This window comes from Neofelis nebulosa, chromosome 2, assembly GCF_028018385.1.
Source record: "Neofelis nebulosa isolate mNeoNeb1 chromosome 2, mNeoNeb1.pri, whole genome shotgun sequence".
Lineage (NCBI taxonomy): Eukaryota > Metazoa > Chordata > Mammalia > Carnivora > Felidae > Neofelis > Neofelis nebulosa.
In genome coordinates this window covers 191868569-191894160 of record NC_080783.1, presented here as the reverse complement: position 1 = coordinate 191894160, position 25592 = coordinate 191868569, and the positions used below count along the sequence as shown (strand labels likewise).

Genomic DNA, 25592 nt, shown 5'->3' with positions numbered 1-25592 from the left:
GAGGTTTTACTTTTGGCTTTTTTCATGGACAAGCAGCAGTTGCAGGAAGAATTAGCTGAGCACCAAGTACCTGTAGAAAAGCTCCAAAAAGTAGCCCATGACCTCATGGAAATTGAAGGAGAGCCAGCTCCAGACCGCAAGCATGTGCAAGAAACTACAGGTATGAGGCAGCAATAACAAGAGTGCTCCCTTAATTCTTAGTGTGTACCACTGTTCTGTAATACATCACACTGTATCGTGCAAGTATCTGTGGTGCCCGCAAGGGGCTGAGGATACAACCGGCAATAGCTCACCCTCGAATGAGCTTTGTCCCTGCACCATTGACCACCTTTGCAATCTGGTTTCAACTCCTCTCCCCAGGCATTCTGCCTTCTAGCCATGCCCTGCTTCTTTCCTTTCCCAAGTAAACTTGCCATTTCTTCATTACTTGACCCCTGAAGTTTTCCCTATGGTTTAACTGCTAACATGTATTGAGTGCTTAGCATGCGTGATGAAATCTTGCTCAAACTTCTAGCTGTACCTGAGAGGTTTCTTCCTTTGTAAAGTCCTGACTACCACCTCCAACCCCCAAAAGAAATAAAAGATAAGAAATAATTATTCTTCCTTCAGGCTTCTCTAGTACATTACTCTTACCATCAATATAGTACTTACGATTTTATTTTTATGGTTAGTTGTGATGTGCCTTTTGCTGCCTATGCTTGCTTTTATGGTCTTAAGTTTGCAGAAGGCAAGGACTCATCTTAATTGTCTTCAGTCCTCAGCATCCAGCACAATTTCTGGCATTTAGCAGTTGCTCAGTAAACAGTGCGTTGTGAATTTGGCTCAAATATAAATTCACTTGAAGCTTATTCTTTCTTTTTGTTGTAATGTCTGTTATTATTGTAATTAACATGTGCAATTTAAATACATTCTTTTTAAAAGCACAACACAAAAATAGTGTCCACACTCTTCTTATGGCCCTCATTTTCCAGATTCCATACTCAACCATTTTCAGAGCCTCTCCAGTAACCTGGCTGAGCGCTCTGCTCTGCTGCAGAAGGCAATTGCCCAATCTCAGAGTGTCCAGGAAAGCCTGGAGAGCTTGTTGCAGTCCATCAGGGAAGTCGAGCAAAACCTGGAAGAGGAGCAGGTGACATCACTGTCATCGGGAGTCATCCAGGAAGCCCTGGCCACTAACATGGTGAGACCAATGCCCCAAGAGTTAGCATAGAGGATGTATTTGCTGTCTTCCAGAATTTCATCACTTTGAAAAAGTATCAGAAGAATTCATTCCCATGAATCTTCTAATAAGACTTAGCGATGATGATTAATCCACACAAAGATATTTCTACCCAATTTCCAAACCATTGTTAAGCTCGAGGAAAAGCAGTGCTACAGAGTCACTGGTGGAATAGGCTGGAGAACTAAGGGGATGGGTTGTATGGTATCACAGAGGCTCAGTTGCAATCCAACCTTCCTTGAGGAAGGGAGCATGTAATTATGAGAAGTTTATTGGTTTGTGGCTCAGATATCCTAGGATAAGTGAGCCAGGAGCTGACAGACACATTTTTGGTGACAGAAATTGAAGCAAGACATTGCTCGGCAAAAGAGTAGCTTGGAGGCCACCCGTGAGATGGTGACCCGGTTCATGGAGACGGCAGACAGCACCACGGCTGCGGTGCTGCAGGGCAAACTGGCGGAGGTGAGCCAGCGCTTCGAACAACTCTGTCTACAGCAGCAAGAAAAGGAGAGCTCCCTAAAGAAGCTTCTGCCCCAGGCAGAGATGTTTGAACATCTCTCTGATAAGCTGCAGCAGTTCATGGAAAACAAAAGCCGGATGCTAGCCTCTGGAAATCAGCCAGATCAAGATATTGCACATTTCTTCCAGCAGATCCAGGTGAGAATATATCTGCCAAATTGGCAGAACAAAGAGAAAAGAAGGGCAAGGAGGGGACCAGCACTCACTGAGCACATAATACGTCAGTCAGTGTACTAGAAACTTGACCTGCGTTATCTTAAAGAATTATCACAACCGCCCTGTAAACTAGATATTGTTTGTCCATTTTTTAAAAACAAAGCCGAGATTTATTTTTCACTCATTCTGCATGTTTAACCCAGATCAGTAGGGCTACTTAGTCCGTCACGGTCATTCAGGGATCCAAGTTCACGGGAACTTCATCCTGCCATATGCCTTCATGTCTACTGCTGCAACAGGGAGCAATCAGTCAAATCCATTCACATTTCATTAGTTAAGGCAGGTTCTATACCTGGCTTTCAAGGGGGTGGAGAAATGTATTCCTACCATATACGTAGTTGGTGCAGAGTTGGAAATATTTGGTGAGGAGTATCACCTGTCACAGATACAGATACATATGCTGCTGGATTGCTAGGTCATAGCATATGTCTATGCTTAATTTGACCAAGTAGTGGCCACCTTGGCTCCACAGTGGCTGTACTTGCCCACGTTGCCACCTGTAGCACTTCAGCATTCCAGTATCCCCACATTGCTGCCTTGGGTTTATCTAGCTTTTTCCATGTTAAAGTAGGGTCTCTGGGTTTTGTTTCGTTTCCTGTCCTTTTTGGGTTTTGTTTTGAATAATTGCAAACTTACAGAAAAGTAGAAGGAATGCACAATAAACACCAGCATACTTTTTACCTACATCCTCCTCCCTCCAACAAGATTTCACCATTTTGCATTCCCACCAGCAGTGCATGCAGAATATGTTGTCAGCATTGGAATTTGTGTTAATCTCATTGAGAAAAATGAAGTTTTGATGTGGTTTTAATTTTTATTTCTTCTCTGATGAAGTTAAGTATATTTTTATACATTTAAGGGCTTTTATTTGTAAACTATTGGTTCGTGGCCTTTACTGTTTTCTGTCAGGAGTTTGATTTTTGTTTTGGGGGTTTTTTTCTTCTTTCAACTTATAAAAGTTCTGTATTAGGGAGATTAATTCTTTTTATGTGATCTGTTGAAAATCTTTTTTCACAGTTTGTCCTTTGTCTTTTGCTTATATAGTGTTTTTGGCCATGTAAGGGGTTTTTAAATTTTTACACAGTAAACTTTATCACTTTTTACTGAACATGTATTTTTGGTCATAATTTGAAAGCCTTTTGCCACACACAGGTGAAGGAATTCACCCATGAATTCACTTCTAGAACTTGTATGGTTTCTTTCATTCTTTTATATTTGAATCTTTTCACATTTTAAGTTTATTCTAAGATACAGTGCATGGTATGAATCCAAGTTGATCTATCTAGTTGTTCCCAATACCATTTCTCTGAAAAGTCCATCTTTTCCTCAGTGATTTGAGAACTCATCTTTATCATATATAGTTTATCCGTATAGGCTCAGGTCTATTTCTGGGTTTTCTGTTCTTCTTTGCTGGTCTGTCTGTTCACAAACCATAGCGTACTGTTTTTTAGTCTCAGGCTTTATGGTATGTTTTAGTATCTAGTAGGGCTAGTCTCTCCTTTCTTGCTTTCCTTCAGCATTTTTCATATCTATAATTGTATGTTTATTTTTCCATGTGAACTTTAGAATCAACTTTATTAGTCATAGGGGGAAAAGCTAGTAGTTTTATTTGGGTCATATTAAATTTATTCATGCATGCATATATGCACACATATACATACACACATATCTTTATGGATATCTTTCCATTTATTGAGGTATGCTTTTGTGTCTATCAGAAATATTTTAAGGTTTTATTCGTAAAGCTTGCTATTTTATTGGATTACGTCATTGTTTGATTAATTGTATTGATTCTCTTGGGTTTTTTTTTTAAATTTGTTTTTTAATGTTCTTATTTATTTTTGAGACAGAGACAGAGCATGAGCAGGGGAGGGGCAGAGAGAGAGGGGGAGACACAGAATCCAAAGCAGGCTCCAGGCTCTGAGCTGTCAGCACAGAGCCCGATGTGGGGCTCGAACTCACACACTGTGAGATCATGACCTGAGCTGGAGTCGGATGCCCAACCGACTGAGCCACCCAGGTGCCCCGTTTCTCTTGTGGTTTTACAAATACATTTCATATAATCTGCAAATATAGTTTTACCTCTTCTTTTCAAATTTTTATGCCACAGGTTGTTTTCTCTTACCTTAATCACATTGGCTAATATCTTCACTACAGAGTTAAATAATAGTTGAGAGAGTATGTTTGTCCTGTTTTACAGAAGAGAGAAGCTATGGAAGCTCAGAGAAATTTAATAGCTTAAGATCACAAGCCATGGGGGCGCCTGGGTGGCGCAGTCGGTTAAGCGTCCGACTTCAGCCAGGTCACGATCTCGCGGTCCGTGAGTTCGAGCCCCGCGTCAGGCTCTGGGCTGATGGCTCGGAGCCTGGAGCCTGTTTCCGATTCTGTGTCTCCCTCTCTCTCTGCCCCTCCCCCGTTCATGCTCTGTCTCTCTCTGTCCCAAAAATAAATAAAAAAAAAAAAAAAAAAAACGTTGAAAAAAAAAAAATTTAAAAAAAAAAAAAAAAAAAAAGATCACAAGCCATGATTGATTTTCAGAAGTCTTTTTGACTCCAAAAACCTCCATTCTTTTCACTTTGCCATGCTGCCTCCCAAATCGTTGAACATTTATTTAAAGGAGACAAGACTCCTTTTAAATTCCTAGCCATTCTCAGGTGGATTGGAGAAATCCTCCATATTTATTGCTGTAGTTGATCCAGAGAGCCTCTTTTTTTGTTCTGTCTTTTTCTACAGATTAGAGGGAACTTGCCCCAGATTTAATATAGCTATCTTTTATTTTTTTTTAAGAGTATACTTATTTATAATGATGAGAGGATTTACTACATTTCCTTATTTGCTTAACAGGAACTGAATTTGGAAATGGAAGATCAACAGGAGAACCTTGAGACTCTCGAGCACCTGGTCACTGAACTGAGCTCCTGTGGCTTTGCCCTGGACCTCTCCCAACACCAGGACAGGGTACAGAACCTCAAAAAGGACTTTACAGAGTTACAGAAGACAGTTAAAGAAAGGTGAGTTTTCATATATGTTGGTCAATTCGGGGAGCTAATTTTTTCTTGCTGTTGAATGAAATGCTCTTCTTTTCCTCCTTCAGTAGAAAATATGGCATCGGGCACTCTGCTACTGAGTCCTAGGAGTTGGAAAGTGCCTCTTTCAGGCAAAGCTATTCAATCTACTTGGTCCTTAGTGGTTTTCTTTTACTAAATAATGAATTCCTTCTCAGTGATGGGGCTCAGTTCCCCTCTGTACAATCAAAGGCCCAGGTCACCTAGACCCAAAAGAACAAATTTGGGACAGCAGGTAGGATTGTGGCAGGATTCGAAGTAAAGACAAAAATTAGAAGAAACTTTCCAGATGTAATTAAGGGTTATATTGGTTCTCTCTCTCTCTCTCTCTCTCTCTCTCTCTGTCTCTGTCTCTGTCTCTCTGTGCTTGTTTTGACATTTAAGTTGCTGTTTTGGAGGAGTGTCTGGATTCTTCTTTTAAGGCAAACATGGGAATATATGACAAGGGTAGCTGATTTCAGATTATCTGCTGACTGTTGAAAAGCCATGATTCCATTAGAAAACCTCATGTCGGTTTAGGAGGTTGATAAGACTTCTCTTGGTTTAGCCATATATATAACCTTGATTAGGCAGGTGACTGCCTTGGGAAAGTGACCAGAGAAAAGCAGTTGCTCAAAACAGTACTGTAAGCAGCAGGTTATTTAGTGGAGAGGAGGGGGATAAAGGCCAGGAAGGCTGGTTTTTCCTATGCTCAGGGCCATTTAGCTGTATGAAGAACCAGGATATCTGACTTAAAGTCTGCCAGATGTGGCCACTTCCAGAAGTTAATTTCGAAATTGAATTATCCTTTCTCCTTGGTTTATTTTATTCATTTGTGTGCGCAAGCTGACTTCTCTGAGCCTCAGTTTCGGCATCTTCCTTGCTAAGGGGATTAGCATTTGAATTAGGCTTTGAAAGAGTCAACTACCTAAAAAGTGGCAGAGCTGGCCTTGACATCCAAAGCCTACATTCTTTCCATTGTATCATAGCACCTAAATAGCACGCTCCTTTCAGTTTCTCTGGCTTTCACTTTAGCCTGGGGTAAGATTGAGGACTCCTCTCCCCAGAAATGTCCAAACAAGGGCAACAGATTCCTTAGTTTGATGCTCTCTTACATTGTATGTGGTGGTTTAGCCAAAGCTGCTGTGGAAAAGATTATGGGAAGGAAAGGCCCTGTAAGGAAAAGCTGCCTTGAGTCCCAGAATGAGTATAGTTTTAGTTCAAGTTGACTTCTTTACAAAGCTTAGTCTGTCAAGTAACAAAATGTCTTCATTGACAGAGAGGAAGATGCATCATCTTGTCAGGAGCAATTGGATGAATTTCGGAAGCTGGTTAGGACCTTCCAGAAATGGCTGAAGGAAACAGAAGGGAATATTCCACCTACAGAAACTTTCATGAGTACTAAAGAGCTGGAAAAGCAGATCGAACACCTGAAGGTAGGTGAACAAAAGGAGCTCCAGGAACCAGACTAGACAGCAGTTTGGAAGCTTGTGTGGACTGATCTCCCCCTGTGGTAGGGAAGTGGTGTGACAAGTCCAAGTTATCCATCTACATCATCAGAATAGAAATCCCCCCATTTTCTTCATGTGATTCCCACCTACCCCTACCCCAGCACTGAGCACCAAAACATCTCCAATTTAAAAACCAAAACCAGGGTGCCTGGGTGGCTCAGTGGGATGAGCGTCCCAATTCTTGATTTCGGCTCAGGTCATGATCCCAGGATCATGGAATCGAGCCCTGGGTCAAGCTCTGTGCTAAGCATGGAGCCTGCTTAAGATTCTCTCTCTCTTCCCCTCTCCCTAGCGCACATGCTCCCAACTCTCTCTCTCTAAATACATACATGCATATATGTACGTCCACACCAAAACCACAAAAGTAACCTATGGGGAATAACATCTATAAAGTTTCAACTGTTTCTCGGAGGCCTCTCATGCTGTGTCAAAAAGACAGCTTGTCAAAGTTTGGCAGTTGTCAAAGTGAAGTGCAGTCCTGGAGAAACTTACACTCTCACTGTGTGTTTGAGAATTGTTATATGTGAGCCAGTGACTAGATATATGGCCAGCAAGTTGAGGAAAGAAGAACTAGCTCCACAACTAAACAAAGGAAAGTTAGAATCAGATGGTTGGAAGGTACCTTCCAGAGTAGGATTAACCTTTCTCCAAACCCCTGCAGAATCCCTTCTTTGATTTAGTCATTCGGCCTCTGCTTGCACCTCTAATACATCTCTTCTTTTTGTTGACACCAAGCCAGTCTGCCTCCAACTAGTTCTCATGCACTCTCTTCCTTTTCTTAGTAAAGCAAGATTTGTCTTAGGCCAGATGACAGGGAAGAGTTTAGTTGCTTTCACAGAGAGAGCCAGGAACATTTGCTATAGGGAATCCCCCAGGGCAGAGGCTTCCTGATTTCTTGGTCCACAGTGCCCTTAGCGTTTCAAGAAATTTTTCACAGTACCTCAAGGCCAAAAAAAGAAACAGGAAAGGAAAAAAACCTAAAAAACCTCAACTTCCTACGTGGTTAGATCAAAATCATGTAATAGTAGTTGTTCACATGGTGCCCAACAGATGTCACTGTGTTGCCCTCAAACATTTAAAATATCTTGTGAGTAGATGCATCGTTTGGGAACTGAGGCTCTTTGGAATCAAGAGTGATTAATAAAAAAATTGACAGCTGTGAATTGATAAGGCTCAGTTAGGCAGCATGAGCTTGCTAGATGTTCATGGCTCTGTCTTCCTCTGCTGCTCAGCAGCTTAAGGCCAAAAGCAAACTAAGTAGGGGCACCTGGGTGGCTCTGTTGGCTAAGCGTCAGACTTCAGTTCATGAGTTTGAGCCCTGCTTTGGGCTCTCTGCTGTCAGCATAGAGCCCAATTTGGATCCTCTGTCTTCCTCTCTCTCTGCCCTTCCCCTACTGTCTCTCTCAAAAATAAATATAAACAGGGGCGCCTGGGTGGCGCAGTCGGTTAAGCGTCCGACTTCAGCCAGGTCACGATCTCGCGGTCCGTGAGTTCGAGCCCCGCGTCAGGCTCTGGGCTGATGGCTCGGAGCCTGGAGCCTGTTTCCGATTCTGTGTCTCCCTCTCTCTCTGCCCCTCCCCCGTTCATGCTCTGTCTCTCTCTGTCCCAAAAATAAATAAAAAACGTTGAAAAAAAAAAAAATTAAAAAAAAAAAAAACAAAAATAAATATAAACATTAAAAAAAAAATTTTTTTTAAGGTAAACTAAGTAGATTGTCAGGGAACTTCAGTTGTGGAGGAAAGGATTCAAAGCTGGGATGGTGTCCCTGCTTTGGAAGAAGTAAAATTCTGCTTCTGTGGCAGGCAATCCACCTCCAGAGATAACATGACCTAGTTAGAGTAGATGCCATTGTTTCCTAATTGTTTTCCCTGTTAGAGCTCTGACTGCAACCCCAATATAAAGTTCCCTTGAAAATGCAAAGTGTAGCCTATGATTCTAGGTATTGCTGTACATCTCCATATGGAGCTCCTCATTTTACCCTCCAATTGCCATTTCCTTTTTATTCTTTACATGCATCCCGTTCCCTTTTTATACCTTTTGTCTTAACTCAAAGCTTTCCTCCTTCTATGCAGAATTAAGTGTGTCTCCTCTTGTGCTCTCAGACTTTACTGTCTATATTTCTGTAATAGCATTTATTCCATTATGGTGCAATTGATTATCTGAGCTCTTGGTTATAGGAACTGTGTCATAATCGTATTTTGTATCCCCAGTGTTAGGCATAATGCCTGGCCTACAGTAAATGTTCAATAAATATTGGATGGATGGATGGATGGATGGATGGATGGATGGATGAAAAGATCCTGAATATTCCAGGATATCATTCTCCCATATAATGACTGGCTAAACCGATCTTGAAGTGGCTGAATACATGAGGATGGTCACTCAATGTTATCAAAACTTTAAGGAATATATTTAGAAGAACGGGTGTCCCAAAGCCCCCAGATGTTACATTTAGCTGTCTGTTCTTTTAACAGGATCTTCTAGATGACTGGGCAAGTAAGGGAAGTTTGGTGGAGGAAATCAATTGCAAAGGCACTTCTTTAGAAAATCTCATCATGGAGATCACAGCACCCGATTCCCAGGCCAAGACAGGTGAGTGCAGGTTCTTAAAAATGTAGTGAATAAACATCATTCTTTGCTTTGGCCTTTGGTTATGACCCCTTATTTAATAAAACTCAGAATCAAGGTTGAGTATGAGAACAAAGGGGAGTGTTCCACAAAGCAGTCTTCCCCTTCAACCTGATCTGTTTTCCATTTGCTATCTATCATTGCTCCATTTTGCAGATTTCCTTCCTATGGTGGGAAAAACTAAAGGGACTAGTTAGCCTAAATGAACAGAGAAGGGTTAAAATAAGATTTCCATTTTGACGAATTTTCTCTCTTTTAAACATGTGAATGGACGGTTGTGCATCATCTTTACATTGGAGTCAGTCCTGGAGGGTATTAGCTTGATCTCTTGAGAGAGACACAGCATTTAGGGGTCAGTGTTGGCATACCGAGGACTGCCACACTTCTTGGAAGTGGACACAAAGATTATGCCCAGATGTATGAATAATCTCTGGCTGCAAATTAAGTCTTTCAAACAAAATCTGTATGAGCTCACAATCACTTTCTGGTTGTTAATTGGGATCTCATAGGTTTTATTACCAAACTGTGTTAGTGCACCTCTATAGTCACTGACATAGTAAGAGAAAAGTTTATTTTTACCTCTTGAGAATGGCTACTTTTCTTTTGGAGTGTAAAGATCTCTTGGAACTACCCAGAAATGACACCATTTCAGGGAATTTGTGCTTCTTATATTCCAACACATAAAACCTCTAAGTCAGCAACTTATTAGTGTGTGACTATATCAGGAGTCAGCAAGCTTTTTCTTACAGGACCATATAGTAAATACTTCAGGCTTGTGAGGCGTATGGTCTCTGTCACGCTACATATCTCTGCCATTGTAGCACAAAATTAGTCATAGACAATATATAAATAAGTGGGTGTGGCTGTGTTCAAATAAAACTTTATATACAGAAATAGGCAGAGGGCCAGATTTGGCCAGTATAGTTTTTTCACTTCTGGACTAGACCAGTGGTTGTTCAAATTTTTTATAGCCCTAGAGTCTGTTTAAGAATAATCTCAAATCGGGGGCGCCTGGGTGGCTCAGTCGGTTAAGCAGCCGACTTCGGCTCAGGTCATGATCTCGCGGTCCGTGAGTTCAAGCCCCGCGTCAGGCTCTGTGCTGACAGCTCAGAGCCTGGAGCCTGTTTCAGATTCTGTATCTCCCTCTCTCTCTGACCCTCCCCTGTTCATGCTTTGTCTCTCTCTGTCTCAAAAATAAATAAACCTTAAAAAAAAAAAAAAAAGAATAATCTCAAATCGAACTCTACTACATAAAACAATACAAATGGTATTTTATTGGCATAAATTTCCCTTATAAGTGAATTTATATCATTTATCTATTATGCAATCCATCAGTGAGGATACTGAGACTATCTTAGGGAATATAAAAATTTGGAAAAGGATTTCTGGATGACAGCTTTGTTATCTGATTTATTTCTCAATTTTGTTTGCTTGTATCATATCCAGAAAATGCAAGTCACACAGATAAGTAGTTGTAAATGATAACAAATGTTTTAAAAAGCTCACTTTACAGTTTCAGAACACTCATCAATTAAGCTGAACTAGAAGCTTGAAAGTGATGTAATAAATTCTTGTTTCAAAGCTAAATCACCAAGAATTTTAATGAGGACTCACATTCTTTTCTTAAACCTAGAAAGTACCTAAAACTGGCATTGAGGACAAAAATTTGCCTGTAACCTGACATCACCATGATCTGAAGTGTTAAGAATTCTGTTAACAGGATTCCACCCTAATGAAAGCCTGATCTGAATAGATGCACCACAGCCTTCTTTATCATTTTCTTTAATGTAGCACTCATGTGCCATAAATGTTTTTCTTTGTATGAGGGAACATGTGTAGGTTTGACTATTGTAATGTCCTGGCAAAGAGCTACAGCTTTTCCGATCAGTGACGCTCAAAAAAGAAGTATAAATGTATGCAGAGAGGTACAGGAGCTACTTTATTCTCTGCCAAGAACAGCATAAATTGGTTAAGATGTGCTATTCAACATAATTGAACATGCGTGTTTTATTGCCATTTCTAAGTGGTTAGAAATATATTCTGAATATTACACTTAAAACCAAACATTTACAGAGTCCCTAAAGCACCTCCTTGGGTGCTTTGAAAATCACTAGCCTGAGTGTTTTCACAGTTCTCTTCTATCTCTGAGAAGTCCTGAATATTCCAGTTCCTGACATTTGTGTAGCTCTTTTTGTTTTATAAAGTGCTTTCATATACAGTACCTCATTACCTCTCTCTGGTAACTCCATGAGAGCTAACAGGATAGCTAGTATTACCTTCATATCCTGGAGAAGATACTGAGGTCTGTCCATAGACTAAGGCTCACATACCAAGTTGGTGACAGTCTTGGCTTTAATTACTAGTCCAGTTTCTTTTTTGGCCATCACCATACTGCAATGGAATATGATCTTTCTGTTTGATCCATTTTTTTTCTCAGTGAAAATACAATCATGTTAACATTTAAAAGTTTTATAATTAACTATTTTTAATGTAACCTTACGTATAACTTTTTCTAGTGAAATCAGTGCATGAGTTTTATTCTGACCTTTTAATGTAACACTGTATCATGAATATTCTTCACATTTCTGTATAATCTTTATAATCACATGATCTGTTATTTATTTAACTTGGGACACTCCTGAAGTACCAGGAATCAACTTGGGGAGAACATAGGTGAAATTGTGGTAATTAGAAACAGAACCAAAGGCAGAATTTATGGGAATGCTTATGAGCTAGATTTATTGGCACTTAGAATTTCCACTTTCTGGTAGGGAAGGGGAGCAGAAAGTCATGAAAGAAAAGACAGAATCTTCCTTTTGAAGCAACATGAGAAGGCTTCATTTTAATATCTTTATTAAAAGAATGCTGCTTTTTATGTCCTCAATTACACTTACTGTTCATTTTTGTTATGTTGGAGGATATTGATGTTAAAGTTGAGCCTTTTGGCTTTATTATAAATCCTCATTGCAGAGTATGGCAGACAGCACAGCTATTCTAAAGACTTCATCATTTTACCAGTACTTGCTTCACAAAGTTATAGCAGGGTCCAGAGAATACTAGTTGGAGATTGAGGAAGGGAATTTGGGTTTCCTTTAGAAGGGATTAGAAGCCTTCTATCTTCTGCCTACTGCTCAGAAGCCGAAACATCAGAGTTGTTGCCTGGCAGCTAAAATGATTTGTCTCTTTCCATGAGTATGTTGTCTTGTGCTGTGTTAACCTCCTGGTACCTGAGCTCAAAGTGAGTGCCAGAGAACAAATTCAGTGCCTGTATGTATTCCTAACACAAGTTTGTCTTGCCCTGTTTGTCTCCCTGTCCTTCTGCTCAGGTTCCATACTGCCCTCTGTAGGAAGCTCTGTAGGCAGTGTAAACGGATACCACACCTGCAAAGGTGAGAATGCCTCTTTGTTGGATGTGTTAGGACAGAGTTCGCGTTGGCATCTGTGTATGTTTCCGTATGTGTGAAAGAACTGCTGCCAGGATGGGTATGAGGGTTAAAAAAAAATCTGGGGAGAAGCCACTGTGATCCTTCTTTGCTGGATTGCTAAAGGCTAAACAGGCTGGCAGCCAATGAAATAAAGGTACTAGGAAATAAATTGCACCACTAGATAAGAGCAAGAAGGAAAAGACCTGGAAGAAAAACATATGCGAATCTTTGAGTCCTAAAGAAGTCACACTAAAGGTGGTCTAGTCTAGCATTCAACCTTCTGGCCCCATGACTTCTTCTGTAGTTTGGAGAAGAGGGAGCAGAAGAATGCCCCAGATCCTTTACTGCCTTCACTTCTGCAGTTCCCAAGTGTATTTAGCATTTCATTTCTATATCTGAGTACCTAATGTCAAAATCTGAAAGCAGATTAATGAAACATTTTTTGCTTTGTATATGTAAGCAAGAAATTTTATGTAATTTAGCAGGAACAGAATCTCTAGTTCACTAGAAGGAGTAGGAGAGACGCTTGATCCTGATGAGTAATTTAGCATGAGGAGTTCAGGAGGATGTTTGGAGAGCTATCCCAATCTGATTTGTTTCTATGATGCTAGATCTGACGGAGATCCAGTGTGACATGTCAGATGTAAACTTAAAATATGAGAAACTGGGTGGAGTGCTTCGGGAACACCAAGAAAGCCTTCAAGCTGTCCTCAGCAGAATGCAGGAAGTTCAGAAGGAGGCAGGCTCAGTGCTGCAGTGGCTGGAATCAAAAGAGGAAGTCCTGAAAGCCATGGATGCCTCTTCATCTCCAACCAAGCCGGAAACAGTGAGAGCCCAAGCTGAATCTAACAAGGTACTATGTTTACATTAGCTGTATCCCAAGCACTAAGAGGAAGGGGCTGTTGTACCAATGGTCCTGCCTGAGCCTGGGACCTGAAAGTGAGACATGCCCACCCACCCAGGCCATGAGGAGCCCTTTCAGATGATTAATATGCCTAAACTCTACTAGAGACCTTTCTTACCTATGAAGTTAGAAATTACTATAAATAAGATTCAGAAACAAAACCAGACCTGTTTACAGAAAGAGAATATCCCTCCTCAGAAGCATCAGCTCACTGAGAATGGGATCTGGTTTTCCATATGATGCTGTAAGCCAAACCATTCTCATCAAAGCCCCTTTCCAACTCCTGGGGGGATTTAAATATAGGTGTAATTACAGTTCATTCTTAAGGTATACGTGTAGAACTAGGAAAAATACCAGAAGAAATGAGACCATATGGAAAATCGTGTAAAAATTTTTTTTTTGCCAAAATGTTTTATATTCTAATTGGGCATATCATGCCATCTCCTCCAACTACATAAATGTCCTTGACGTCTTTGTTGTCATCATCATCATCATATCTGACGGTTTTTGTGTATGGGGATTAATAATACCCTTTTACTGAGTTCTACCAATGTGTTGTACATAAAAATCCTGCCACTTAGATTTTCATTTTAAAGTAAAAATTGAAGCAGAAATGTTAGGTATCTTGAAATCACAAAACAAGTCACTGATGGCATCAGAAGTAGAGCCAATAATTGCAACCCAGTCTTCCAGTCCTTTCCTGCACACACACAGATTTCTTTCCTATCCAGAAATCTCATGGCATCCCTGCTGTTCTCTCTTCTAGGCCTTCCTAGCTGAATTGGAACAGAATTCTCCAAAAATCCAAAAAGTAAAGGAAGCCCTGGCTGGGTTGCTGATGACATATCCTAACTCACAAGAAGCAGAAAACTGGAAGGAAATGCAAGAGGAACTCAGTAAGTTATCACAGGGGGATTGAAGATTCACTAAATTGCTTATCTTCAAAGCAGATACAGAATTTCAGCACATCCTATAAAGCAGGACTTATTTTTAGTTAATTTTCAGAAGCAAGCAAGAGGCCCAAATGGGGTTAGAGATTGAGTCTGATTAAGGAAAGGATCTAGAGATTCCACTCGAAGTGTCAGATATTTGGCTTTCTTGGGCAAGTCAATCTGACAATCTTGTGATAAAGAGAGCATCGGTGATAAAAATGAAAAAATGGGAAATAATCTACTCACGGGAAGGATTAGGTGAATTATGCCACATTCATAGTATTAAACTGTAAACGATGGTAGTAATTATTTATTGACATAGAAAAAACATGGGCATAAAAGATGTTTATTATATAGTAAGAGTTAAAAAACAGGCTATAAAATAATCTATGTGTTGTATAAGATATACGTGCATTTGTGTCTGTGTGTGTATATGTAGTTCTGTGCAGTTTTATCCCATGTGTAGTTTCATATAGCCGCCACCACAATCAAGTACAGAACTGCGTTACTTTAGTTAAAATTAAATGAATGTTATTTTTAACTTAAAAAACTTTAATGCTGCAGGGGTCATTTCCTGTAGTTGGTTAGGAACATAACTTAGGGATCAGGCCAGTGGCTGGTGAGTGTAAAGGAACACATTCTCTCATTTCCTCTCTACAGATTCCCGATGGGAAAGGGCCACTGAAGTGACCGTGGCCCGGCAAAGGCAGCTGGAGGAATCTGCAAATCAGCTGGCCAGCTTCCAGGCTGCAGAATCCCAGCTCCGGCCCTGGCTGATGGAGAAGGAACTGATGATGGGGGTGCTGGGCCCCCTGTCTATTGACCCCAACATGCTGACTGCACAAAAGCAGCAGGTCCAGGTGAGCCACAAAGCTTACTGTTTTAAGCAAGGAAATGGGAGTCATGCGAATCTGGATTTGAATGCTGTTGTCAGCAAGTAGATTTCAAATGACCCTGGACTAGTCACTTAACCTTCCAGTGTCTCAGTTTCCTTGGTTTAAATGAGATGTTTGGGGTTTTTTTGGTTTTTTTTTATAGACATATAAATATATATTTAATATTTAATAATCAAAGGTCACAAAGATTTACTAGCATAGTTTATTCTAAGGGTTTTTATTTTATGAGATTTATTGTCAAATTGGTTTCCATACAACACCTAGTGCTCATCCCAAAAAATGTCCTCTTCAATACCCATCACCCACCTTCTCCTCCCTCCCACCCCCCATCAACCCTCAGTTTGTTCTCAGTTTTTAAGAGTCTCTTATGCTTTGGCTCTCTCCCACTCTAACCTCTTTTTTTTTCTTCCCCTCCCCCATGGGTTTCTGTTAAGTTTCTCAGGATCCACATAAGAGTGAAAACATATGGTATCTGTCTTTCTCTGTATGGCTTATTTCACTTAGCATCACACTCTCCAGTTCCATCCTCGTTGCTATAAAGGGCCATATTTCATTCTTTATCATTGCCACATAGTACTCCATTTTGTATGTATATAAACCACAATTTCTTTATCCATTCATCAGTTGATGGACATTTAGGCTCTTTCCATAATTTGGCTATTGTTGAGAGTGCTGCTATAAACTAAATGAGATGTTTGTAAGGGCTTTATCTCATTGCCTGACAGAGGTGCCTGGGTAGCTCAGTTGGTTAAGTGTCCAACTTCAGCTCAGGTCATGATCTCGTGGTTCGTGAGTTTATGCCCTGAGTCTGGCTCTGTGCTGACAGCTCAGAGCCTGGATCCTGCTTCGGATTCTGTGTCTCCCTCTCTCTGTGCCCCACCCCCACTTGTGCTGGGTCTGTCTCTCTCTCTCAAAAATGAATGTTTAAAAATTTTTTTAATGATGAACAGTCAATAACTGTATTATTAATATCATTAACAGAGGCAGTAAGATGAGTGGATGTGACTACATTGTAGAATCGTATTTTACATTTTTTTTAGGTGGACACAAAATGAGCAGCAGGCAAAAGTTTATTAGGGTATAAGATTAGAAAGTAAGAATAGTAGGAAAGCTCTCTTGAATGCCCACCGAACCGTATTTTACTTTTAATCCCCAGTGACAATGACCATATTAATGTAATGTCTTCTATCTGCTGGTTTCATTTAAAGATTTTTCTGTTACTCAAACCTCAAGAAAAAAAAATATTTAAGTACCTACCATCATAGAAATTTAGGTTGGCCAAGGGGCACCTGGGTGGCTCAGTTGGTTTAGCGTCTGACTCTCGATTTTGGCTTGGGTCATGATCTCAGGGTTTTTTGGTTCAAGCCCTGCATTGGCTTCTGTGTTGACAATGAGGAGCCTGCTTGGGATTCTGTCTCTCCCTCTCTGTCTGCCCCTCCTCCGTGTGCTCTCTCTCTCTCTCTCTCCCTCAAAATAAATAAGTAAACATTTAAAAAAATTGTTTAATAGAAATTTAGATTGACCAAATATGTCATTTCCAATGAAATCATGCTGAGAACATTTCTTCTTCTTCTTCTTCTTCTTCTTCTTCTTCTTCTTCTTCTTCTTCTTCTTCTTCTTCTTCTTCTTCTTCTTCCTCTTCCTCTTCCTCCTCCTCCTCTTCTTCTTCCTCTTCTTCTTCTTCTCCTTCTTCTCCTTCTTCTTCCTGTTCTTTTTCTTCTTCCCCTCCTTCTCCCCCTTCTCCTTTTTTTTTGTAAGCACCCAAAAACCTTTTCTTGTTCTACATCCTCTTTCAAATTTGTTCCATTTCTTCTTGCCATCTACCAAGTTCCCTAAATTAAGACCTAAAAGTAGTATTTGAAGGAACCTTTTCTTTTAGCCCCCTATTCCGGTGGTTTTCAGACTATTTGCTATCAGCTGTTTACACTCTTAAAAATTATTAAAGACCCCAAAGAGCTTGTGTTTAAATATTGGTATCTATTAATATTTACTGTGTTAAAACACTGAGGAAGCTAAAAATATGTATTTGTTGGGATGCCTGGGTGGCTCAGTCCATTAAGCATCTGATTTTGGCTCAGGTCATGATCTCACAGTTCGTGGGTTCGAGCCCTGCACTGTCAGTGGGGAGCCTGCTTGGGATTCTCTCTCTCTCCTTCTCTCTTTGCCCCTCTCCCCATGTGCTCGCTCTCTCGCTCTCAAAAATAAATGAATAAACTTAAAAAATAAAATCTTTAAAATATAAATGTATTTATTATTTTTTTTAAATGTTGGTAAAACCATAACATTAACATAAGTAACATATATATTTTTTATGAAAAAATAACATTATCCAAACATAATAACTTTAGTAAGAGAGATATTGTTTTATGGCTTTATAAATCTCTTTGATGTCTGGCTTAATAGAACATTCTCATAGATTTTCATATCTGCTTCTGCATTTAAGTTATTGCAATACCAGATGCCATATAGCCTATGGAAAACTCCATTGAACATTCATGAAAGAAAAATTATAAAAGGCAAATAATATCTTACTATTTTTATGAAAATAGTTTTGACCTCGTGGACCCTCTGAAAGGTCCTAGAGACTTCTAAGGACCCCTGGAGCATACTTTGAGAATTACTGTTCTAATCTTTTTCCATTCTAAATGCTACTACCTTAGGTAGGTTAGATCTCAGGTCTAGACCATTGCAACAGCCTACTAATGGGCTTCTTTGTCTAGTGCATCCTCCACACAGTTACCAAATTATCTCCTTAACTCACACATCTAAATATGTGAAAATGCTTTGCTGGCTCATGGCTGCCTATTGAACAACGTCCAAGTACCCACTCAGTGTCGTATATAAGACTTTCCACTATCTGATCCCAGTTTGTCTTGCCAGCCTCATTTCTCACTCTTCCCCCATATATCTAGGTTTTGTGCTGCACCAGGTAACTTCCTTTCCTTGAACATACCATATTCCTACAGCTCTGTGCCTTTGCTAATCCTAGGCCCTCCCCCTGAAATGCCCCTCACCAGTCTGACTCTCTGCTCACTGGGAGAATTCCTTATTTTGTCCTCTGCAAAGCCTTCCTGACTTCCCTCTTCTGCTTTTGTCATCTTCTATCGAATTAATCATCCTTACTTCTTGCTTTCACAGTGCCTTGTTCACATCAGTGTTTATCATTTTTGCTTTTTTTTTTTTTTTACATTCTGTTATAGTTCATTGTTTACACATCTGTTATTCCTTAAAGTCCTGTCTTATTTATTTTTGTACAGTGTGAGTGATGAATACTTTCCATAAATTATCTTATTTAATCCTTAAAACAGCCAAGATGAGTACTTCCTATCCTCATCTTATAGATAAGTAAGCTGAAATTTGGAGAACTTCAAAAACTTGCCTAAGGTTATATATACATCTAGTAAGTAAGAGAGTAAGAATTTGAACCCAAGCAGTACAACTCCAGAGCCCATAATCCTAACTCCTTGCTGAATGAAATAAGGGATAGAAAAGAGTAAAAAGACATGCTCCTTGCTTTAAAGAAGCTCATTATCTAATCATGCTATGTTGTAATGTACAGATTGTTTATGCTGTTGGAATTCCAAGAAAGAAACTGGGAAAAACAGAGCTATTGAGAGTTGAAATGGCAAGCCCAGCCAGAGGTATAGGTAGCTGGCTCTGGGACCCCAGGTTTTATCTGGCAAAACTGATGAGTGCCAATCCAGAAAACAAGGCCAACCTTAGTAACTGATGTTGAAACAGAGTATGACAAATAAGGAAAAGAAATAGAATAGGCACAATCAATGACCCTTGCAAAACAAGTTTTTATTAAGCAGTTGTTGTTGTTATAAGTGATACTACATTTTCCTAGCAGCCTGGTCCTTGGAGTTTTCTGGTTTATTTTCCAAAGGAGTTGGCACTACTTGGCACAATCTAAAATCAGTTTTTGTTTTGACACTCTTTTTAGATCTGTCTTTTCTCTCTAAACATCTTGATGTCACTTCTATTACAGTTTATGCTGAAGGAATTTGAAACACGCAGGCAACAGCATGAGCAGCTGAACGAGGCGGCTCAGGGCATTCTAACAGGCCCTGGAGATGTCTCTCCATCCACCAGCCAAGTACAGAAAGAACTCCAGAGCATCAATCAAAAGTGGATTGAACTGACTGACAAACTCAATTCCCGTTCCAGCCAAATTGACCAAGCTATTATCAAAAGCACCCAGTACCAAGAACTACTCCAGAACTTATCAGAGAAGGTAAAGGCAGTTGGACAGCGACTAAGTAGCCAGTCGGCCATCAGCACCCAGCCTGAGGCCGTGAAGCAGCAACTGGAGGAGACCAGTGAGATTCGATCTGATGTGGAGCAGTTAGACCATGAGATTAAGGAGGCACAGACACTTTGTGATGAGCTCTCAGTACTCATTGGGGAGCAGTACCTCAAGGATGAGCTGAAGAAGCGTTTGGAGACAGTTGCCCTGCCTCTCCAAGGTTTAGAAGACCTTGCAGGTAAGTTAGGGTACAGAACACACTGCTGACATTAGTGGCAAGCCCAAAGATTGACTTTGTAATAGTCCCAAGAATCTAGGGTGACCTGTAAACAGCTTTTGGACTCACACTAGTGTTACCCTATCCCTTTGTCCAGCTCCAGTGAGAAGCGCTATGGTCATCACACATTGGCTGAGCACTAGCAATATGGGAGACTTTATATAGCATAATCCTAGACATAAGAGCACTAATATCAATTTTGTCAGCAGGTAGAGATTCGTGCTCATGGATGTCCTTATAGGTGAAGCCACACACATACTTTAACTAATACTTATTTATACCATGCACATGCATACACACACATATACCATATTACAGAATTAGAACATGTTCTGGACTGCTTATGATGGCCTTGTACCAGAAGAATTTTGTACTCAGTGTGTTGCCTTCCTGTAGAAACATTTATGGCTTTTTATCAGCTTAGAAACAGAAGTTTACTTCTGTTACTCAGGTGACCTTACAAGGTTGGCGTGAGGATTAAATCAGATCTAGTGTGTGAAGGAGACTAGCTCTGTGCTGCTTTTGTGGCAGACCCTCAGTTAACATGTTTCCTTCCCCTAAGAATAGACCGTATACTCTCAGCAAACATCTTAAATGCCATGTCCTGATCTGATTGGTTTAAACTTGATTTTCTCATTTCAGCTGACCGCATGAACAGACTCCAGGCAGCTCTTGCCAGCACCCAGCAGTTCCAGCAAATGTTTGATGAGCTGAGAACCTGGTTGGATGACAAACAAAGCCAGCAAGCAAAAAATTGCCCAATTTCTGCAAAATTGGAGCGGCTACAGTCTCAGCTACAGGAGAATGAAGAGTTTCAGAAGAGCCTTAACCAACACAGTGGCTCCTATGAGGTGATTGTGGCCGAGGGAGAATCTCTGCTTCTTTCTGTACCTCCTGGAGAAGAGAAAAAGACTTTACAAAACCAGTTGGTTGAGCTCAAAAGCCACTGGGAAGAGCTTAGTAAAAAAACTGCAGACAGACAATCCAGGCTCAAGGACTGCATGCAGAAAGCTCAGAAATATCAGTGGCATGTGGAGGACCTTGTGCCGTGGATAGAAGATTGTAAGGCCAAGATGTCTGACTTGCAGGTCACTCTGGACCCAGTGCAGCTAGAGTCCAATCTTCTGAGATCAAAGGCTATGCTGAGTGAGGTGGAAAAGCGCCGCTCCCTGCTAGAAATACTGAACAGTGCTGCTGACATTCTGATCAATTCTTCAGAAACAGATGAAGATGACATCCGGGATGAGAAGGCTGGGATCAACCAGAACATGGATTCCATTACAGAGGAACTACAGGCCAAAACAGGGTCTCTTGAAGAAATGACTCAGAGGCTCAAGGAGTTCCAGGAAAGCTTTAAGAATATTGAAAAGAAGGTTGAAGGGGCCAAACACCAACTTGAGATCTTTGATGCTCTAGGCTCTCAAGCCTGTAGCAACAAGAACCTGGAGAAGCTAAGAGCTCAACAGGAAGTGCTGCAGACCCTGGAGCCCCAGGTAGACTATCTGAGGAACTTCACCCAGGGCTTGGTAGAAGATGCCCCAGATGGATCTGATGCTTCCCAACTTCTTCATCAAGCCGAGGTCACCCAGCAAGAGTTCTTGGAAGTAAAGCAAAGAGTGAACAGCGGTTGCATGACAATGGAAAACAAGCTGGAGGGGATTGGTCAGTTTCACTGCCGAGTCCGAGAGATGTTTTCTCAGCTGGCAGACCTGGATGATGAGCTAGATGGCATGGGTGCCATTGGCAGAGACACTGATAGCCTCCAGTCCCAGATTGAGGATGTACGGCTATTCCTCAACAAAATCCAAGCCCTCAGGTTAGACATAGAGGCCTCTGAAACAGAGTGTCGACAAATGCTGGAGGAAGAGGGGACTCTGGACTTGTTAGGTCTCAAGAGGGAGCTCGAAGCCCTGAACAAGCAATGTGGCAAACTGACAGAGAGGAGCAGAGCTCGCCAGGAGCAGCTGGAGCTGACGCTGGGCCGCGTGGAGGACTTTTACAGGAAGCTGAAAGCCCTCAATGACATGACCACGGCAGCAGAGGAGGGGGAGGCCCTCCAGTGGGTCGTGGGGACTGAAGTGGACCTCATCAACCAGCAGTTAGCAGATTTTAAGGTAAGCCATGCCCTTGTTTTTTGATCTTTTGCCTTCAGTAATGTGTATTTCTTTTCTTGTAACTCGGAAACCCATTGGATATACATCTTAACTTCTGTCCCTGGGGTCGCTATTCTCGCTTCCATCACCATCAAAGCACACTGTCTGGAGACTTAACAGTCTTTTGGATTCTGGGCAATTGGTTTGAACGTTTTTCTGTTGTAATTTATTTCAGTGTTTATAACCAACTGAGGGTATAGAAAGAAATGTCCAAATGTTACTTACTCGAGGATCTCCTCTTGTGATTTGTAACAGCAGCAAATGTTTCCCTAGGTCCATGTTTTCCGCTTGAGGTGTGTGAAGTCATAAGATAAACATGGGGTCATCTTCATAAAGTGTTGATTTTTTTTTTTCCTCCTATTTCAGGAGAAAGTTATTGATGCATTATGAAGTAAAGTACAAAATTCTCATGAGTTATTAAGATAAAACATAACACTTCAAAGAAACTTCCCACTTAGAGCAGGCGGGTAAGACGACACCCCAGGCCCCCAGGAATATAAGTTCTTTGCCTATAGGAGAGTTTGAAAAGCACTGCCCTGACTGCAAACATGTTTTCACTCTTTGCCTGAGTCAGAATTTCCAGTCCTGAGATTTTGTGAGTTGAAATTAAAGCAACAGGGAAGAGGAAGATGGGAGGAATTGACTCTCAAAAATGCAATTTTGCTAGGTCAGGGACTTGGAGCTCTCAGGACTGTGTGTAGGGTCATGGCTCTCAGGATGGGAGCCTTTTCATCCTGAGTTTCCCCTGTTGTAAGTGCCAAAAGGTGTCTTACTCCACTGCTGGAGACCCCTCTGCTGCTTTTCCTTCTTGGTGCACAGAGTGGATATGAAAAGGCTACTTCCAGCACTTGGTTTCCATCACTGGTGTTAATTATTCCCACCTACACAGTCATACTCCTGCAGTCAGAGTTCATTTGTTCTCCAAAGCCCCTGCCTGTCAGGACTTTTTCAATTACAAATACGTTTGGAGAGGTGGGATTGACACCGGTCAGAGCCCCGCAGTCCTGAGAAAAGTTACAAGATTCGAGCGCAGAAGGGTGGCTGTTTTAGAAGGGTCCCCAGCTTAAGGGATGTTCAACTCTGAAGTGGGACATTGGCTGAAGATCTCCTTACAGTATTTGGAGACAGTGTAGTTTGGAGCAACAAGTCATTGCTTGGGGGATTCTTGAGGACCCAAGTAAGGAGAGGATAGGAAGGGAAAATTCAAACCCATGAGCACATACGTTTTCCTCTTAGAAACTCCCGCACCTCCATTCCAGGGGCAGGTGGCCTTTCTTCATCACGTGTGTTTTTCTTGCCTTTGCTGTTGTAGGCGCCCTGAAAGCAGAGACTGTCTTCTACAGGCTCCGGGTTACTTAGAATTAACTATCTGACCAACTAAATGAATTTCTTAGAAACCTGAAGCTCATCCCTTTGACTCAAATAGTTGTATCAAACTAGATTCTGGTTTACATGGGAATTATTTTAAATTCTATTTGCCTAATCTTCTAAACACTACGTTGTGTAGAAGTTTTTCTTTATGAGTGCAGGTTAACATTATTAAAAAAATGGTATTGTTCTTTGTGACGGTGATATCCTCAAGGGTATTAGAGACATTGGGGGCTGCTTTGTATTAAATGTTCCTAAATTACTGTGCAGTTTGTGTTGGGTATTGAAGTTCTTGTGTAGTGCCTCTTAGTGCATATGTGTGTAGCTTCCATTTCCCCCCGCTTACCCTGATAGCAGGGCTGTCTTCTCACTGCAGCTACTTCACTGTTGTCATTGGGTCTGCCTTTTGCTGTCTATCCCTTGCTTCTAATCATCAGTGAGCTAGAAAATGAAGTAAACAAGCCTGTTAAAATTGCATTAAAATACAAGCTAGGATATAAAAAAGAGTCTACAGGCAGGCGTATATAGTGTTTGGATTTGAGGACAACTTTTCACTGTCCTTTTCAGTTAATCCTTAGTTGCTAGAAACTTTCTGAATTTTGATGTAGCTGGCAGATTTTAAGAAATTACTGGATGCTACCATATTTTATTTGTATCCTAGTATGTAGCTTAGAAATGCTCAGAGTTCAGTATCTGCTTAGCTGTTTATTACTGCATCCTGTTTCACTGATTTCTAAGAATAACCCTCCCACCACCAATACTCTGGATGCGAAGGCTGGTCATGGGCAGAGTGTGTGTCTCTGCAGGGGACCAGTGTTGAAATGCAAGACTGGAAGAAGAGAGAGAAAGAGGGTGGCAAAGTTGTGCCCCTGTGTGTATCCTCCTCAAGTTGGGGGCACAAATCAGAAGGCTGGCTCCACATGTCCGCCTTATAAAGTCAAAGGCTTTGGGAAGAGTTTTTGCCTCCTCCCAGCAAAGGCGTGTGGTCAGGAGGGGAGGAGCACGCTCCTGGCTCAGCTCACACTGAGCTCATGGGAAGTGAAAACAATGGGAGGGAAGAGCTCTGTGTGTCAGCTCCACGGTCCCCTGAGGCTGAGTAAAGGGAAGGTCTTTTTGGACCCATTCTGAGGACTGAGTCATTTTCGTGGTTTGAGTGTTGAGTTCTGGGTTAATGTGCTGTATACCCAGCAATGAATTAATCTTCCCTCATACCGGCAGCAGACCTGATTTATAAAGTGTGACTCTGCTTTCAGATTCAGTCTTTTTAATAAGGAAAAACCAGAGATGAAGATGAACATAAAAAACAGCATTTGCTTTAAGTTTTCAGCTTTTTTTTAATTTTTAAATTTTTAAATTTTTTTTATTTTTAATGGATTCACACTCTCAGTACAGAGTCTGCCGAAGAGAAGAGGATATGAGTCTCTGAGACACAAGTGTAGCATCTGCTGGGACGGGACTAATTCCACTGTGGATGGGTGGCATAGACCGATGAGTCAGGTCTGGGGACAGCCCCGGCTTACTTGGGACTGCGCAGTAGTGCTGAGAAATGCGTGGAGAGGCAGCTTGTGGGAAAAGTTATTTCCTCCTTAACGTGAAAAACTGAAAGTCATTATTCCTAGAAAAGGCTTTTAACTCAATTGCTTCTGAATAAATGAGAGAATATGGTCCACCCAGGTGGATCTGTCCTATGGGAAGAGAGTTCTCTTCCACTTTAAACAAGCAAAGACCTCAAACCTTCCTGCATTTGGCTTTATTGGGTTCTGCCATTCCAGAAATCTCAAATGAGAATATTGAGTATGTTTTCAGAAAACTGGGAGGAAAAGACTTTGGCTAATCTCTTCAGGAAATTCTGTTTTCCTGAACAAGAGAGTCAGTGATTCTTGAAGAAAAGGAATTGTATGTGCATAACAGGACACTAACAAGAAAGGAGGGACCTTTATTTCACTAAAATTTAAGCCAAAGATCTGGTAACTCTGATGATAACAAGAGGCTTTCCTCATTTTGAAATTCCCTGTGCTAGTTTTATAGTCAAGAATTGAGATCATTATGAGTTCAAGCCAACCCCGTCGTTGTACACACACCCGCCGAGAACCACAGTGGCATCTCCGTCAGGAAGTAGGTGGTGGCTTGGGCATTAAGAGCAGTATCTGGATGCCCTTCATGCACTCTGAGTTTCATATGTATTTATATTTACTGTGTACTCAGGTCAGGCTTCATACTCGGCCCTCTACCACTCACTCAGTGGTAAGAA

General features: G+C 41.1%; 1 protein-coding gene across 30 annotated transcripts in view; it reads left to right on the top strand.

Annotated features, from left to right (window-relative positions):
* Positions 1 to 25592, top strand: part of MACF1 (microtubule actin crosslinking factor 1) — a 335119-nt gene that overhangs the window by 232570 nt on the left and 76957 nt on the right. For 27 of the 30 annotated variants that reach the window (XM_058717965.1, XM_058717978.1, XM_058717958.1 and 24 more), the window contains 12 exons: positions 37 to 160; positions 972 to 1180; positions 1559 to 1876; positions 4799 to 4965; positions 6278 to 6434; positions 8984 to 9101; positions 12464 to 12526; positions 13174 to 13415; positions 14233 to 14362; positions 15059 to 15258; positions 19286 to 19781; positions 20463 to 21934. In XM_058717965.1, the coding sequence (XP_058573948.1) occupies positions 37 to 160; positions 972 to 1180; positions 1559 to 1876; positions 4799 to 4965; positions 6278 to 6434; positions 8984 to 9101; positions 12464 to 12526; positions 13174 to 13415; positions 14233 to 14362; positions 15059 to 15258; positions 19286 to 19781; positions 20463 to 21934 (3696 nt within the window). The remainder of the gene's footprint in view (positions 1 to 36; positions 161 to 971; positions 1181 to 1558; positions 1877 to 4798; positions 4966 to 6277; positions 6435 to 8983; positions 9102 to 12463; positions 12527 to 13173; positions 13416 to 14232; positions 14363 to 15058; positions 15259 to 19285; positions 19782 to 20462; positions 21935 to 25592) is intronic. The other 3 variants (XM_058717974.1, XM_058717969.1, XM_058717949.1) reach the window with 1 other exon arrangement.